This window comes from Chelonoidis abingdonii, chromosome 14 (genome assembly GCF_003597395.2).
Source record: "Chelonoidis abingdonii isolate Lonesome George chromosome 14, CheloAbing_2.0, whole genome shotgun sequence".
NCBI classification, from domain to species: Eukaryota; Metazoa; Chordata; order Testudines; family Testudinidae; genus Chelonoidis; species Chelonoidis abingdonii.
The window spans coordinates 7,204,874-7,224,416 of record NC_133782.1 but is presented as its reverse complement, the minus strand read 5'-3'; the positions used below and the strand labels follow the sequence as shown (position 1 = coordinate 7,224,416).

Here is a 19,543-nt window from a genome sequence, read left to right as displayed (position 1 = left end):
TTTTTAAGAATTGTTCTGCTCTCAGACCCCATCTGATATCAAAAATATGTCCTATCAAATCATAAGTTTTCCCAGCAACCAAACTGTGATATTATCGATTCTGTTTTCATATGGAAAGTTATCAGGAAGCATTGATCAACTCTTCAGAAACAACGATCACTCGTAAAAATTAATATCTTTTTAAAATGAGCATCAAAAGGTAGATAAATATATAGTGTCTGATTTTAAAGACTGTCTGCAGTAGTATGCCCATCAATAAGCTTGGTGCACTCCTACAATTAAAATGCAAATCCTTGTAAAAAACAAATGGTTATTTTATATATTTAGAAACGCTCTCTTTTTTTGGTGAATGGTATGCAGAACTAGTTGTCATATTTTCCTCAGTAGTTCAGCACTTAAACAACTGTTTATACTTACATCTGAGTCAGACACTGGTGGAGAATCTTCCATATTTACATCTGGTATGTTTTCCTGTTTTATGACTGACTTCTTGCTTTCATGAGATTTAGTTCTTGACTCTGTTATCTAAGAAAAGTATAAGATTATACTCTAACATCAAAAACCCACATATGTATTTGTACCCTATTATCTAATTGAAATAGTTAATTACAAATGTACTCTACTTTGTACCTTATTACCTATTATTTCAATAATCACTGAAGGCTACAAAATGTATTGGTCTGCCAAAATTCTCACTCTCACCAAATGTTAACAAACAAACTTTTGTGCAGGTGACTCTGGAAAGTCATTTATTAACATCACAAACCTATCAACAATTCCTATGTGAATACATGATAAACAGAATTACATTACTTACTGATTTGACTGGTTTCTCTTTCCACACAGACAGCTCTTTGGAGAGAAGTTCTTCTGGCTTCATTCTCACTAGCTTTGACAAAGAAATCTCTTCACGAAGAACACGATGGAAAAGTCCCTGAAACAAAAACCTACTTTACTGCTATGCTGAAGAATACCAACAGTTAGATAACTAGTAAAGGAGATTCTTCTTGCAGAAGAATGAACTTTATTCCTTAATTTATGAACTCCATATTAAAAGGTACTAACTAGGTGTACGCAAAATTGAAAAGGCTTAGTACAAACATACTAAGGATTGAACGGACATACAGATGAACTATTTTCTGATCACTAAAAGTAATCCTCCTGTGTAAGGTGAACTGCATTTCCAAAGTGGTGTGAGGAAAGCTTGCACGACCACTACCTATGCTATACCTGTTTTGTAAATAAAAAGGACCTCAGCTTACTCCGCTCTCAAGTCTACATTTTCACACGCGTTCAATTCATGTTTTAAAAGGATCATCATTCTGTTCAGCTCCAGTGAATTTGTGGATCCACTCTAGCTGAAGTCATCCAATGCGTCACACAATGCCAGAAAGGTATATAGAGTTGGAATTTCTTGCCACCTTTGCCCAATATATCATTATAAGCAGTATCGTATTCTGAATAAAACAAAGTAACCAAGCTTGCTAGGAATTAATGAGTCACACACAAAGACATTTTGAAAATCACTTCTTTTCAGTCAAGATGTGAATGATTTTGGGAATAACTTCGGGTAAGTTCTACAGTCTCAAAAATTTAGAGCTAGTAGAGTTTTGCATATGGAAATTAAAAATGTTAAGTGTCAAAGAGGTTTCATATATTTTAGCATATACCCTGCGTTTAAGAACACAAACCTGATTTTTTGGGTCCTTAAGATTGAACATGATACTGCGATATTTACTCTTATATCGGTTGTCAGTAACTTGAAACAAATTAAACATTTCCTTTTCAATATTCAGTGCTATCTTGCCCACTTCACTCTCTGTCATGACAAGATCGTCACTATCATTGACTCTGTACAAAAAAAAAAAAATTATTATTATACTTCCTTTAAATACAACATTGATAATAATTAAGTTTGGCAATTTTAATTGTGAGTAAAATCTCAAAAAAAAAATAATTGTGAATTCAGGGAGGCTACTCACACACATGAAGTTAATCACGTACTTAAAGGTTTACAGGTTCAAGGCCTTAGAGGTAATATTCTCCACACAAGTATTTTTGTTTTCACTTTTCAAGGGAACTACAATAAGTTAGTTTCCCTACCACTAAAGAGGAAAAGTTAAGATGACATTGTACTTGTTTGTGTAACCATCTCTGATTTGTTTTTTAATCTTAAAACTAATTAGCAATAGTTTGAAATTACATGGTGCTTTACTGTTTGTCAGTAACTGATTTGTTTTTAAATGGTGTGATCACTACTATTTTTTTTGGGGGGGGGGGAGGGATAGGGGAAGGGGTAAACCTATATATCACAGGCTTTTATCCTTTGGCAACAGGAAAGTAAATTAATCATATTGTACTCTGTATATTTTCTTTAGATTTTAACTTAGTAACAACTGCAATATCAAAGTTTCTATGTTGTGATTTAAAAATTTATATTAAAATTGCCATCATAATACTTCAGGTTTTTTCCCCCTGCCCTTTAACAAGTCACTGCCTCCTTATCACTGTTAAAGAGCAGTGCAGTCTAAACATTTATTTCAAAGTTTGTTAATGCCTTTACAGTAACTCACTTAAAGTCATCCTGGTTACAGTTGTTTTGTTGCTGATCAATCAGGGAACATGCTCGTTTAAAGTCCTGTAATGCTTCCTTCTAACTTCCTTTGGCAGCCACCTGGTTTGTCCACTGCTTGCAGGAAAGGCAGCCTATTGCAGCCAGCTGGTAGGGGCTTGGAACCAGGCTGGACCGGCAATGCCCCATCAGCTCCCTGCTCCCCTAAGTTCCCTGTGCAGCAGCTGCCAGCAGGCTAGCAATTGCAGCTGTCCCTCCCTCCACTGCCATGTGTTGCTCCTGCCCTCTGCCTTGGAGCTGCTCCCGGAGCCTCCTGCTTGCTATGCACGGGGGAAAGGGGGGGACTAATGTCAGGGTGTCCCCCTCCCCCTCCTTACCCTTTCTTCTCCATAGAGCAGGGTGGGAACAGGGACAGAGAGAGAGACAGAGAGAGCCTGGGGCAGCAGCTGCTCTCTCAACTTCCTGACACTTAAAAAGACAATGCACTTAAGAGTGGGTCAGCTTACTCAAAGGGGCAGTGTGTATCTCTCTCTCTCTCCCATACACAAGGTGTCTGTCTTTGTCTGCTATGCTAGCTCCCTTCTGTCTCCCTTCCCCGCCATTCTTGCTGCCTTGTAGAATGTGAGGCTACATTAACCACAATGTATTAACCCTTGAGGGCTCAGCCAAGGGCTAGTTCATCATTCAGCACCGGGGTTCTCAAACTGGGGGGGGGTCAGGACCCCACAGGGGGGTCATAAGGCTATTACATGAGGGGTCGCGAGCTGCTTTGCCTCCAGCATTTATAATCATGTTAAATATATTAAAAAGTATTTTTAATTTATAGCAGGGGGTGTCACACTCAGAGGCTTGCTGTGTGAAAGGGGTCACCAGTACAAAAGTTTGACAACCACTGATTTAGCAGCAAGGCATTCCCTGGGAAATATCCCACCCTCTAACTTCACCACCTCAACCAAGCTTCACAATCATTATAGCTGTGAACAGTATTAAATTGTTTAAAATGGAGAGAGAGAGAGAGAGAGAGAGAGAGTGTGTAATTAGTTTTTTGTCTGGTGAAAAACATTTTCCTGGAACCTAACTGCCCCCGCCTCCCTTACATTAATTCTTATGGGGAAATTGGATTCACTTAACATCGTTTCGCTTAAAGTCACTTTTTTTAAGAACATATCTACAACGTTAAGTGAGGAGTTACTGTACAAAGTGTGTTGAATTCCCACCTTTTCCATAAAATTTCTTTGAGGGATCGTCGTATATTTTGTCGAATTTGAGAGTTGGGTTGTGATTGAGTGGGGTTAGCTGCTCCTTTTGCTTGTGCGATTGCAGATGTAGCTGAAGTGGAAGACACTGGTGTTTTTCTAAGCCCTCCAGGCAAATTGGAAGACACAACTGATTTTTTGGAAACTGATGGTGAACCATGGGAAAGAGATGACTGTTTTGAAGAGGAAACATTGCCTGATGAAAGCCAAGATTTCTTAGGAATTACACCTTTGAAGCTCGCAGCAGAATATTTAGTTGGGTGTTTAGTTAGTGAAGTGCTAGTAAATGATGGGGACTTCTTTGGACCAAGGTTTTTGGACAGGGAAGACATCTGCTTCTCGACTGCAGAAGGTGAAGCAACTCCTTTCTTTGATGCTGTAGTAGGTTCTATGGGTTTATCCTCATTCTTTTTCTCTTCCTTCTGGGCTGTTAAAACAAACAGAAAAACAATAAAGATATGGCTATAAAATAAATGGCCATGTACAATAATACCTAAGTGAACCGACGCAGCTTTACAAATATTTTGAAAAAATTGTATTACACTTAGTATCTTCATTCTGCAACAGATTTGATAATTGTATTATTACTTTTGATATTCATTTAGATGGGAGAGATGATCCTACTAATGAAAACCAGTTATTCATTCGGAAAGGACAGTCTGGGAAATAATGCCTCCAAACAGTCTAATTTTCAAACAGGCATCAACTTTAGTTTATGTCATACAACCTATTACGGGCTCACAATTCTTTAACTATCACTGGCTTTATTAAAATATGAAAAAAAATATGCATAGGTATATCTGAGCTTGGTTTGGAATAAATTGAGTATTTAAATACTGGACAGAATATATTCCATACAAAGAGGACGCCGAGTATGGAGATTGAGATTACTTCATTTCAAACAAACTCCTTTAAGATTCTCAAAGAAAAATTATGATATATCGCAATATATACAAAAACATTAAAAAAGCTATACCACCCTCAAACAGTCCAGACATGGGTTTCATTAACAATTAGATATTAATATTCAACTTGCATGACAATGAAAAAACTTCACCAGTGCTTTTTGAACATTCAATGTACCACATATTACTATCTGAATTAAATAATAAAGTTATAACAATTTACTTAACACTTATTCCAGTACATGTAGTTATTGTCTAGATTTTGTAAATTTGAGAGAACGAATTCACAGTGGCAAATCATTTCCAAAAGCTTAATTTTTACTAAACTAAACATTGTTTTAAAAAAATCAATTACTTTTCCTTTACACAAACATAATTTAAGGACTGCGTTAGGCACTGTTTGCTGCACTGAGCTTTCATACAGTCTCTCATTCTAATCGCTCCAGTTGAAAGTAAGTGAAATAATCTGACATCTCTAACAAGTTATTAGTAAGTTTTTATTTAACTTCAAGTTTTTCTAATTGTCGATCTCTCCCTCTGCCACTGCAAAGCTGTAAGATATTAGACAGGCAATTTGATGTCAGGAAAAGGTATAAAATTACACAAGTGAAGGCCCCAATTCTCAACTGTGCAACAACTCCACTAGGGGACATAAGATGGTGACAAGGGTGTTCATGCTATAATTCCTGGACCTGTTAGGGAACGATTCAGCACAGCAGGATCAGGAAAATCAGCAAAAGCAGGTAAGGACAGTTCCACATTGGGGTATTACATACAGAAACATCATTTACAGATAACAATTCTAATTGCTACACCACCATCCTGGATCTTTTATGATACAACGAATAGTCCATTATGTGAAGGACTGAGGATGTGGGAGATTACTCAGGAACAACTCCAGAAATGTCATTCCATTTCTTCCTTCTGAAGGAATGCTGGGAAGACCAAGTTGTGACTTTACTTCTAGTTTGAGAGGGGAAGCGTAGCTAGATTAGTTATAATGTGGACCTTTCTAATGACACAGAACACTTTAAACAAGTAGGACTTCTAAATATAAGATTTAATCGAACAAGTCAAGTTTATCATAGAGGATTTGGTGCACTTCCTGGACCTCTCCCATAGAATGCCCTCAAGACAAGTTATCAGGAGACCCAACATGTTTTGTTCTTTACCCTCCACACCCACTGCAATAGAATCAGCAAGCAGCAGCAAAGTTCAGACTCTTAGGATAAATATGTTTCCATCTCTTTAGAAATGGACTCCAAGATGTGTAATCTCCTGGGTAAGATAGACAGACTTTTGGACTTGTTTGACACTATGTTGAAAAAGTTCCATTGTCTCTAGAGCCACAAAGAGACAAGTCCACATCTTCTTTAGATGGTCTGTTATCACTTTCATCGGAACTCAGGGAACTGATGCTCTAATAAACCAGATGTCGCAATATTCTAGTTGGAAGTAGCTATTGGCACATGAATGTAAGCATCTTGAAGATCCACAGGTGCCAGATTACTTACACTCGCTCAGTCAATAATCACATTCCAAGTGACTCCTTTCTGAAAATTGTGGGGGCAATATGTGAAAATTTCCAATCCAGGATGAAACAACTTCCTTTTGACACCTTGAGTGCGATCAAGTGGAATGAATGAATTTCTCCATTGAGTGAACTAAAGTAATTTTTTGTCCTGAAAATGATTTACTGTAACTATCGCTGTCCCATTTTTTGGTGTACTGGGACAATATTAGCCAAAGTCAGGATGTATAGGAACTATGAAATAATAGTAATACCTAATACTTACATAGACTGGGAAGTGAGGAGAAGGGCCCAACAGTCTAATATGACGAACCTTCATTGATATTGAAATGTAATAAGCTTGCTCTTAACTCTCAAGATTTAGTTCCTTCATTAGTAAAGATTATCTCAGAGGTTTCCACAGTACCTTCTTTGTGGTACCTAAGCACTTCCATGGTACCAAAACATATATTCAGCCTAGAAACTAGTCAGAGAAGGGATTCCTACCATTTCAGTTTGGCCAAAACAGGCTCAGAATTACTGGACGCAGAAAGCCCAGATACTTCATTCAACAGTCAGGAGTCTTGGGAACAGAGGCAAATATACCCAAGAGCCATGTATTGATGTGGCTGCAGAAACTAACAAACACTTTCAGACCTTCTTTCTTGGTTTATTGAACTTCTGACTCATTTTGAGTACATATCTTTTCTTACTGCTTTCAGTAAAAAAGGGGCAGAAGCAAGTTTCTGTGACTCAGTAAAAGTAGGGTGACCAGATGTCCCGATTTTATAGGGACAAACCCGATATTTGGGCCTTTTTCTTATATAGGTGCCTATTACCCCCAACCCCCATTCCGATTTTTCACACTTGCTATCTGGTCACCCTAGTACAAAGTGAGGCAGAACACATCTGGGATTTGAAAAACTGGGTGAAACCTTGAGTCCTCCTCAGTGCCAAGACTTTTGGGAAATCTGAGCAGCGCTGCTATATTACTCGTGATAACAGTGAATGACTCAGCACTTCCTGACTGGTATATTACAGTTGCAGAAAAAAAAGAAAAGGCTATTCTGGCGAGATGTCTGTTAATATTTGCTATATTTGTAAGTATAGTGTAGAACATTTAAAATGAGGAAGAAGTCATATTTACTAACAAGACTCTTTTGTATGCAATTATAAATGGTTCATATTTAGCAATTTTATGTAGGTTTCCCAACGTTGCTATTATTTGTGTAAGGATTTTCAGAACACATATGAAATTCAGTTACATGTGTAAGCCCAAAAGCATTTTACCCAACAGAAAATTACAGAAGATTTAATACACTTCTATATCTCAGATGTGACTTTTGATCCTTTTGTAGCTTAATACATACTCATAACCTCATAAATATAAAACACACAAATATTTTCGCCATCATCATCCTCCCAACCCACTCTAGCACCATTTGTCTAACTTACATTGTAAACTTCTTCAGGCCAGGACAAGTGATGTGGCTAAACAGTGTCATATGCAAATTATCCAATTAAACAATTCTGAAATATGAATGTCTATGGCTGAAGGGATTAATTTTATAGGAATGTATCAGTTCCAGCATTCTGACATTTCTGAAAGCTCAAGAGGTATTAAGATTTTTGTCTTCCACTTACAAAGACAAACGTGGTTAGCTGTTTTTCTAGATTTTGCCCTTTCTGTGGTTCACCTATTTTTTTAAAATCTGTTTTTGCAGAGGGAGATATTGCCTCATAGGACATTACTAGAAACGTGATGTCCACAGAACAATGGGGATAAAACAAATGTTTTTAGGTTTTAATGATGTTCCTGAACCATCCATATTTCCCTTAAGAAGTGCCTTTTTGACCTAGTGGTTATAACATTCACAACAATTAAACACAGCCGCTGCTTTGAAAATGTTAATCTTTTGTCCAACAGACATTTTAAATTAAATTATGTAATAGTGCTTGACAAATGAAGTGAGATGTGATAAGCCTCAAAGTGCATCATAAGGGAGGCTCATAGATTCCTATTTTGGTCCAGATTCCTAGTGGTTGTAGTAGAGTAATTCCATTGAAATATCTGATCAGATTCAAAACTGAATAAAATCCTTTTACAATCAACATCATCCACAAAAGCGTAGATATTTAATCACCCCATACTAAACTCTATGTTGACTAGAATTTTCAGGAGGGTCTAAAAGTAATATGTGATATTATTAACTGCTTTTTTCAAAGTAAATATTTCAAACACTAACCTCTGGAAGCTTAGAAGTGTTTTTCCCTCCCCATTACGAAAACTTTAGAAGTCTGATATAAAAATCATGATCTGATGTAAAATTGCAATGACTTTGTATTTTTACCATGTAAGAGATAACTGCTTTGTTTGGGAAGAATTTAGTATCTGATAATAACAAACGATTTTTTTTCCTCCAGCGCTGGAGGATTTTAACACTGAATAATAGGTAATCAAACTGTAAAAAGTTACACAGCAATAATTAAGACAGCTCATTCAACAGAAAAAATTTATCTTACTGCAAATTTTCCTTCGAGTACTGTCATTTGGCTAAAAAATATTTATGCAAATTTAGGAGTATTTATTTGTTGGTCACTCCTATAGCTAAAAAATATTCATGATGTTTTATAAACATACCAGGTTCAAAATGAGCCAAGTTGAATTAAGGAGTCAGTTTTAAGTTATATTAAGTGAAGTCTGTGGTGTTTTATCATATTTTAGGTAAGTATGCTATCAAATTCTTTTTAAAATATACTTCATACTAAAGTCAAAAATTATTACCTGAACAGCATTGAGTATGGCTAGATTTTAAATATATATATTACACACACATGCACACACACTTATCTGAGTTGTATTATAGGTGACTTTCTCCATTATTGTGGAAGTGATAATGAAGGCATCTCTCTCTACCCTATATATTAACAGGAAGGGAGTTAAATACTTGTTCATCAGCACTTTAATAGAAAAAAAGGAAACAGAGCTTGAAAGTTAATACTGTGCTCAATCCCTTACTTCCCATATTTAGTCTAACATCAGGCTGCTTAGAGTGGTTTGTTGCATGCTACCTTGGCATTGTGCCAATGGAAAAAAACAGAACAAAACCCCAAACCCCACCCTAAAGTAAAACATTGTCAAATATAAAACTTCAGCTTCTGGAGTTGTTCAATCGATGCAGTGTTGTGAAAAAGATACTGTGGCATCTTTTATTCTGTGGCACTGGCATTACTACTGAAGTCGTAAAAATTTCTGAGTCAAGAGATATAATTCTCCAGATCAGCAGACACCAGAAAATGAGGAAATAAACTTTAGAAATTTCACAATACTTAACAATTCAGTCTACATCTTAAATTGTGGCAACTAAAAATTTCTACCTAAGGGGACTTCTTGATTATAGAACTTGGAAGGTAATAGGATTTCTCAAATACAAACTTGTGTTTACTTTCTAATTCAATTTTATTCAGATAGCTCAGTGACTTGAAAATACCTACTGAATATTACCTTAAATACTTATTTATTTAAAGGACACTGCACTAAACCATTTTAAGAAAAATATTAATCAAAACTTGATTTATTACAACAATCACACACTAACTCTGCCCCCGCCCCGAGCTCACCCCCCTGCTTTTCTTCCTATGACTGGCTACTTCACCATGAATGAGCCTTTGAAATATGTTGTATGCAGTGTAATTGTAGCCGTGTTGATCCCTGGATATTAGAGACAAAGCTGGTACAATAAAAGATATTACCTCACCCACTGTATCCCTTGAAATGTGTTAACTATTTAAGCCGTACAGTTTGTTTCACCTCGTATTTATCTGTGACACTCCTGAGTACATTTCCCAGGCCTGATGAAGAGCTGTGTGCGAGCTTGAAAGCTTGTGTCTCTCTCACCAAGAGCCTGGTCCCATCAAAGATATTATCTCACCCACTTTGCCTCTAACATCCTGGGACCAACACAGTTATCACAACACTGCAGACAAGTTTTTCCATTGTTGTTTTACTTCCTTCCATGGAAGTCTGGCTACAGAAATCCATATTTTCTGAAAAATATCTGCATTTCTGTTTAGTCAGGTAGGTCTGTGTTATCACCATTCATGGTATTTCATTTAATAATCCCTATGATTTTAGTTTAGTAAGCTGTGTGCAACCATCTAGTTACTACAAACTTTTATCACTTAAAAATTAAATTCACTTCAGCTTACCAGAAAGGGAGGGAGGGAGGGAGGGGGAGTTGTTGCCGTTTTTCTTCCTTTTTAGTTATCTGAATTATTGTTCCATCAAATATTAAATTTCTTGCTGTATTTCACACTGACAGTTTTAAACTGTATGGCCGTAGTATAATACACACTGAGATACAGTGGTGAAGAGTATCATGAATATATATAAATTAATTTAAAAATAGGGAGGTTTTTGCAGGTCTTCATAAAATTTGTAATAACCCCTCCCCTAGAACTGTAACAGTACAAGACATTACTTGAAAGAATATTTACAAATAATCTTTTTGTGGCTGTGGAAGATAAGTTTAGTAATTATTCACTGTGAGAAGTGCAGGGGGAAAATCATTGGAATGGGCTAATATTGCTGAATGTAGAACTCGGTATTACTTTCTACTGCTGATCTTATCTATTCACTACAGTTATGACACTCACCACACTTAGAGATATGGATCACTTTACGGAGTAAGTTAAAAAGCGAAAGAAATGTCCCAAGCATAGTCTACCCTTAAAAGTTGTATCAGCATAGCTACATTGGTTAGGGGTATGAAAATATTCACATCCCTGACTAGCAGAGCTACAATGGAAAAGTGCTTTCATCAACATCGCTAACATTGTTCAGGAAGGTGGCAATCCTACACTGACAGAAAAACCTTCTGTCAGCATAGGCTGCATCTACTACAGTGGAGTTTAAGCTGGCTTAGCTGTTCCAACAAAGCTATGCCAGCATAGGTTCTGCAGTTAGACATTGCCCAAGTATAGGAAGTAAAACCACCACATGCCATTGCCACACAGCAGCTTTAAAAAATAAAGAGTGAAAATTCCTTGCCAGCAGGCTTATTTTTGGGTTCCACAGCCAGCAGTTTGTGAACAGGATGAATGGAGCCGTGCTTTTGAAAATGGCCAGACTGGAATGCAGATGTATTTCTGGCAGAAGTAAACTTCTAAGGAGAGGACCTAACATTGGGAATGCCATGTGCCCCCGACTCCCTTTAACCTCACCCTTAGACTTGGTAGGTTAAGGATTCTGGATGAGTGCAGGTGGTGTGGCAGGTCATACAGGGTGCACCAGCCTCCAAGCCTACATAGGGGTTATGTAGGTCGTATCTAGTATTTTGATTTCACACAAAAGTTAACTGGCATCCTGTGCAGAGAACAAGTGTAATATGTTTTTGCCAGTCCATCTTGCTCGGAGGCAGGTAGCTGCATTGTTTCCAAATGAACTTTACTATTATGTGCTGCAGTAGTCTAGCCTAAACTAGTAGGAAAAGGTGCTCTCAAAGTCGGAAAAGCCATCCCTGACCACTAAGCTGAGAGACCAGGGCAGCAATAAGTTGAGTAAAACTCAAGAGACTGTAAACTGTTTTACCAATGGGTGAGCAGGCTCCCTCAGTTTTGAATATTCCTAGATTTTGCGATTTCCACTTTCCTTTGCCACTTAGCATCATCTACCTCTTATCTGACTGATGGTAAACCAATCAGCTTTCAGGCAGCTGTGGTGTGCACATCTTCTTGCACGAATGACTAATTATGGGAATAACTGAACAATATTATACTTTTTAAAAAAAACCATCTCTTTGCAGAGCAAGGGCTGTTGAATTCTCAGGCAAGCATGTTTTTGTTTTTAAATAATAAAAGTGAAACCCTTCAATTCATTCACATACAACTGAAAACTGAAATATCTTGCTCAGCTGGTGCTTTAAAGGTCAGTTCTAAAGCACTCCACAAAGAGAAGTTACTTACCAATAACTGTAGTTCTTCAAGTGTTGCCTCTGCATAGTCTCACAGTTGGGATGTGCACCTGGCACCTCAGAGCTTCAGAAACTTCTAGAAGAGACATGCCTGTAAGGTGCCACTCAAACACCTTCCTGAGGCACTGAACATTTAAGAAATGCCATGTAAGAAGGTGCAGCCAACAACCATCTCAATTCCTTCTTTTCCGTGATCAGAGGAACCGCTCCTATGCCTGAAGTCTGTTTTTGTCAGAGTTCTTGTCATTTCTCTCAAAAAATAGTTGTATATAGTTAGCTTTTACTTATTTTACAGTATCATTTTTAGGCAATTTTAGTATGTGTGTGCCATTGTGAACTTGGGGATTTGGGCTAATTCCTATGATCAAAACTGAGTCAGATCCTAATAAATCCAGATTTAAAAGGTATGCCTCTTGCCCCTATTTTTCTCAAGTCAGATGTCCATATCAGGTGTCTGATCTGCCACAAGATGTCAATGCCTAAACTGGTGCTGTGTGCTAGGACTTTACAACCCAGGTACTGAAAGACTAGGTAACTAGTCTCCATTCTCACTTGATTGAGGAAACACTGTAGCTAGGCCGTGTCTACGCTGATGATTTGTCATGCTGCAAGTCAACAACATAGCTATGCAAATACAATTCTCTAGTATAGACAGACAAAGCTACCATGTGCAGTTACAGCTTGCTCCCTGCTTGAGATCACCTTATAGCAATTTACCCTGTCTACACCAGAGGATTAGACCTGTGCAACTGGCCTCCCTAGTTGAAACGGGGGCAATACCTGCTGTAGACAAGGCCTTAGTTTTTTTCAGAACCACTTGTGTATTCAAGGGACAGTATAGGCCATCTTCAGCTCCAAAGCCTTCTGCACCCAGATCAACACAATCAACAAAATCCAACAGTGGAAATACACAGGAGACCACCTCAAAGAACCCCTTTTATTTGGTGGAATGGAAGGGGGGGGGATTTCCCATTGGTTATATAACCAAGTGAACAATATTAGTAAAAAAAAAATGCAAACAGCAATATAGGGTGGTGAGTTTTTTAATCAAATTTCCATTGGTATCGAACGAGTAGAAAAGAACCACCCTATGAGCCAGACTGTGCCCGACACTTGTGCCAAGCCTCCTCCTTCACTCTTGTGGCTCCTCACGCAGGAGCCAGATACACAGTGTGATTGTGGAGTGCTGGCCTTCTGCCCTCCAAGAGCGCTCAGGGTGACAGCTGCTTGAAAGGGGGAGTAGGATGCATGTGCCCTCACCCCCAAAGGTGGCAGGCCTCCAGTATGTATTTTCCCAGAGTACTGGCAGAGTCCTCTCAGGTACTTTGGAGGCAAGATTTCCTCTCTGCACCACCCTCAATAGTTTTTACTTATGAAGTGCCCTAGTCCTCAATTATTATCAATAATGTATCATTGGCAATTTGCACAGTGACAGCCCTGTACTGTGCCCTCTATTTCTTAGGCACTACTCTACAATGCTAGGAACTCATGGTGGACAAGTAATAACAGATCCCATGGAATGAGATAGGTTTGAATCAGGAGACTGGACATTCACTTGTGGGAACAAACAATGACAGGGTGGATTTTCTTCTCTACCTGCCTAGGCAAAATGCCTCTGCTACTAGCTCTTAGGCCTTGGCGACATACAAATTTGTACTTATTTAACTACTAAAGGTATAGAATCATAGAATATCAGGGTTGGATGGGACTTCAGGAGATCAAACGTTTTAAATGTATGTTTCAAAACTGGTTTAGTTAAACTAGTGCAAGTTTGTACAAAGACATTCTTATTTCAGGTTGAATGTGACTTATTTTTGTTTAAATTAAACCTGTAAAACAAAATTAAGTTAAACCAAACTAAGTCACTCAAACTGAAATAAGCATCTACACAAACTCAGGCTATTTTAACCACACAGTGCAAATCCCTGTGTCAACACTGCTACTGCGGCTTAAGAGTAGCTTGTTTCGGTTTACTTTAAACCTGTTTCTAATAGTTTAAGCTAAGCCAAAATAAAAGGTACGTACAACCTTCCGCACTGGTTTAAACTAAATTTGTTTAAAAATCACATCTTACATTGAACTAGTGCAATTATGTGTAGATATGCCTTAGTTAAAATGGCACAAGTCTGTGTGTAGATAAGGACTTATTCTTTTCCCTCTGCAGGAGTATTACAGGTTTTCATCCCACCTTACTACCCTCCACTCCCATTATGTGTACACTGCTCCTCTCTTCCAGCCTTTCCTCTTTTTTACATTGTATGGTATATTTTCCTTTCCCTCCTCACCCATGCCACCTTCTACATTAAAAAATGTTTATAAATAAATAAAAATAAAAATACAAGAACAATTATCACATGCACATCAGACTTTTGATTTTGGACTCCCATCTCACTGCTGTCCTTTGACAATGTCTCTTCACTTTGTTACAGTTGTGTAGGAACAGAAGCAACCCAAAAGCCCTTTGTATCTGGAATCCTTTGATGACAACATGTGTGAGTAAGCACTACTCAGCCTGTGGATAAGGCTCAGATCTAGACAGAGGCAATGATTAACCTATGCCATAGAGGAGGCAAAGAAAAATGGAGGCTAACGTAATCAAGGGCACAGTTTCACAAATGTTGCCCCCTTGCTTCCCAGTAGGAGGCACCATAAAGTTGTCTGTCCCTTAATCCACTGTTGTAGGACGGGAGGAGAGATGTATGGCAAATTTTAGCCTGACAGAGCCTCTTTTAATGAACTATTTCTGCTTTAAAGTCCAATTCATTAATAATTTATAAGAAATACTACTATCAAATAGAATATTGCAATTAATGGCTAAGAATTCATACTAAATTAGTAGTTATAGCTAAGTTGCAGCTAAGTCAATAAATAGTTTATTGGCTTTGTGATCGAAAACTTAACTCAGTGACTTATATCACAAGATCCAACATATGAATTTAAAATAGTTTAGGTTTAGTGTACACACTGGTTCATCTAATAAAATATATTTACTATGTCTTGTACGGTCTCCTCTCACTACCAAACAGCGTTATGATTTTATATAAGTTATGTGTGCTGTGAAACAGTTGATAAGTGAATAATCAGCTTTAAAATTAGGATACAGGCAGACCTTTACCTCGGTTTTCTTCTCCTTCTGATTAATCTTCCAGTTTGAAAATGCTGAAAGATCTGCAGCCGATTTCCACTTAAGTAAAAATGGCGAAAATTCATTTTCTCTTCCAAATGTTCTTCTACTATCAAAAGAACCTGCACTGAAGTCTTTAGATATGTGCATGTCGACATGCTACTAAATGAACTTCGGCATCAGCAAGTGGCCCAGCCACTACCTACGTTGTTATAACCAAAATATTTGTTATCTTCTCAAGTCTTCTGTTTCCCACATATACACATAGGAGGTCTCTTCTGTAATTAGTGACCTTTACAAAAGATGTTAAATACCAATGAAGCAATTTTTTTCCCTCCAGTGGAAGGGTAAGTTATGACTTTATATACTGAATTAAAAATGTAACAGTTGGCTAATTTGTCAGAAAGTAACACACTTTCTCTTATTTACTATAGGACCAATAATGAGAGAACTACTATTCATCACTGACATTCTTTAGATCCGTTCTGAGTCACTCTCTAATTTAAATCTTTGTTTGACAATATTTCTCTGAAATTTTTGTTGTTGTAGATATTAACTACTTCAACTAAAAAAAGTAAAGCTTTATAAACCTTTCAGAATGCTGCTCAATACAAGAGAGACTGCACTCCTAGCCCACCTGATATATGAGTATATCAAAAGGCTCAAATGACTAAAAGAAAAAACAAAACCACCAATTCAGTACCAGTGGTCGACTTTAAAAGTAGTCTAGAATATTTGACAGGACCACAGCTTTAATATAATATGCAGATTTTCTGTATTAAATATAAATCTGGATCCAGACATCCTTCAGATGTGTTTCTTATTTCAGGATCCGTCATTTTTCATTTTACTGTGATTATCTATTTTGTACAACTTTTCAAATACACTGGGCAAACAAGGGGCAGATCACACGTAAAAATATACATATAATTTACAATTCACTGTTAAGTTGAATGACAACCAGATATATCAGTGCCATATGATCCGGAGCTCCATCTTCCATCAGGAGATTTTTTTTATGAAGTGCACTGACAATTCACTTATTCCATTTATCTAAGAAAATCACCCCCCACCCCCAATATTAATTCCTATGAACTCAATGCATGACATATTAATAAGGACAATAGCTCTTTTGTAGAGCCAAGTAAGCAATGGATATTATCCTCCTTTGCGATACCATATTTTTTATAAAAACCTTATGAATTAAATATCAAATCAGTAGACTAAACTCCCTCCCTCAACATATGCATTAAAAAGTTAACTCTTTTTAGAAATGCACTGTTTTTATAAAACATGGCAGATGATTTTTAAAAGGCCACAACTTTATCAGGTTATTTTAGAAATCATTTGATTGGGGCTGTGTTTTTCCTGCTTGAAAGAGAATCCACTGGATAGACATTTACACTGCCTATTTTGCTATTTCATTTTACTTCTACTTTGACAAGCCCTGAAACTTGAGGGCTTTAACAACCATTTGATATAAACTGAAGGCTAAGGGTACATTAAAGAAACATGTCCTGGCAAAAGCATTAAAATACTACTGATTCTGTTCTCCACGCCGAACCTGGATCTTTGAAAGCCCTTGTTTCACCTTCCCCAATCTCAATGACCTTTATCCTTGTAGCAATTAAAAATTAATTTTGAAATACATTTTCTATATATGTGGTGTACCGGACGCTATGAGTAAATGCGGATCAGCTACTAAAATAAACAGGCCTAATTTCTGAAAAAGAATAAATGTGTATATTTACTTCCCCATAGCTGTACAGCCTAAATACTGCCGACTTCTTCAACATAAATAAATAAAATTTATTATTATTCTTGTGGCATCATTTGTGCATGATGCTTCCCAGTTAATCAGTATAGCTGAACCAATAAAGCCAATGATTTCCATTCAGACTGTTAAGATGTTAGACACTGTAAACCAATACTCAGCCTGTATGTTTAGATGGATTTAATAAATTGCAAGTAGAGCCTAATTTCTCATCACAAAATACTATGAATCTGAAAATCCAGGGGAATCTTGAAGCAGCCATTGTAGTGGGGGTTGGAGGGAGGAGGAGAAATCTTTAGAACTGTGTGTTGCGTGCTTCAAATAACCATGTTACAAGTGTTTCTGTATATGAACCAAATTAAAAGGAAGACATCATTTTTATCATACAAGTGTACTGAATCCCACTCCTACCCAGATTATTTGTCAACATTTAACAGAGGACTAAAGGGGTTTGGCTCTCTCAGTCCTGCCACCCAATAAAATCACTGTCATGTTAAAAGGTACGGAAATCTTACATCCACCAGCTAGTGCAACAACATTTAGCATATAGTATAGCTGCATTTTATGCATGTGCTATATTGACAGAAGGAAAGACTAATTTAGGGTCTGAACAAAGACTGATCCTTCAATCCTCAGTCATTGAATTTACTCATTTGACTCGTGTAGGACAATGTGGGCAATTAAGGGTTTGTCGCATGAATAAGGATTTGCAGGATCAGGTCCTTAGCTTGAGGGTAGAGAGCACCTACTTAGGAGAATTTCCATTTCAGTTCAGTACAATGTAAAAATATATATATATATATACACCCACACACACACACACACACACACACTATATATATATATATATAAATAAATATAAATATACATATATAAATATATATATAAAACTATATACCCTGAACAGAATAAAGCATACACTACCTTACTTTTACATTTTAACAATTTGTAGAAGTTCCCTAAAAGAAGAGGCTGTGATTGATGTTTCTTAGTAGACACTATGGATCACTTCAATCACAAATTATTCTACCAGATTTATAAATCAAAAATGAAAGAATCTTTTCCACAGAAAAAAAATTATATTTGGCAGTTTAGTAATGGTACAAACAGAATCCAAGACATTTGTAGAACTTACCTTAATTAGAGAAATCTAAAATTCCATATCTATTGGCTGATTAAAGAACTCTTCATCTGCTATATACTGAATTGTCTTGTATTCATTAATAAGGCCTGATCTACACACACATTTTGTATCGATTTACTTTTCAGTTAGGGGTGTGCTATTCTGTCAAAACAGTTAAATCGGTGTGACCCCTAGTCTGGATGCAGTTATACCTCAATAAAAGTACCTTATGCCAATACAGAATTTTCCCTTACAGAAATAATCTACACTGGTACAAGCAAATTTATACTGGTGTAACCTTATCTACATTAACCGGGTTGTACCACATGCAATTATAGTAGTATATTATTATTTGTATTACCATTAAAGCAGATTTTTGAGTGTAGACAAGAGTTTGTAACGGGCCCCTTTTTAGACAGAAAAAAAACTGCTTTTTGAAACCTACAATGGTAATTAGAAATGCAACTCTGTAGTTGTTACGGGATATAAAGTATCAAAAACTACTAATTTAAATCAAGTAGGAGAAAAAAGTAATCTCCAGAACACTATAAATACCATGTACTAAGGCTGCATTTCTAAAAGAAGTGCAGTAAAATAGAGCAGGAAGTTTAAATTTAAATGCAAAATACTACAGTATTCCTGAGAAAGTCTAAAAAGTTGTGTATAATAATAAAGTAATTTTTCTGGGGAAATACTTGTGTTTCCTTTATGTTCAAAAGTTCTCACCTGAACAATCTAGGTCTCAAGATGAATTTCAAAATGGAAAGTATTCACTTGTTTTAAATGTGTATTTGTCAAGCTAATACATAATTCATGTGTTTAATAACCAGGTCTACTTCTGAAAATAAAAATTAAACCCCGATAAAAGATGGCTAACAAAAGCTGGGAGAAAAAGTAACATTTGCATTCATTAGATTTCAAATTGAGAAAATATCAGTCACTAGACATCTATTTATCATGTGTTTTGAAATGTGAATTATATGATTTCACTTAAAATCCTATTACATTACAACACTATTTCACTGGAGTCAATCAAAAATTTGATAAAGTACAAAATCTATTTCACATTACAAATCAGTATTTACTTACCTTTATATGAGCTAACAAGAGGTTATGGATGCTATTCAGTACCTGCAAAATTATAATATGTAAGGCAAAATCTCTGCCTAATTTCCATTTAGATGTTTCCTTGTGTGTGGATAATGTGTGAAATATGAACAATACAGAGATAACAAGGAAATAAAGGCCCCTTCCTCACTTAAGTAAAAGATGATCCTTAAAATATTTAAAGTAAATACAACAAAACA

The 19,543-nt window shown here is 36.7% G+C and overlaps 1 protein-coding gene across 8 annotated transcripts in view; it reads right to left on the bottom strand.

Annotated features, from left to right (window-relative positions):
- The window catches only part of DIDO1 (death inducer-obliterator 1), an 89,919-nt gene that overhangs the window by 22,962 nt on the left and 47,414 nt on the right, over positions 1-19,543 (bottom strand). For all 8 annotated transcript variants that reach the window (XM_032766382.2, XM_075072222.1, XM_075072223.1 and 5 more), the window contains 4 exons: positions 3,790-4,255; positions 1,692-1,851; positions 818-934; positions 418-525 (listed from right to left, as the gene is read on the bottom strand). In XM_032766382.2, coding sequence (XP_032622273.1) covers positions 418-525; positions 818-934; positions 1,692-1,851; positions 3,790-4,255 — 851 coding nt within the window. The remainder of the gene's footprint in view (positions 1-417; positions 526-817; positions 935-1,691; positions 1,852-3,789; positions 4,256-19,543) is intronic.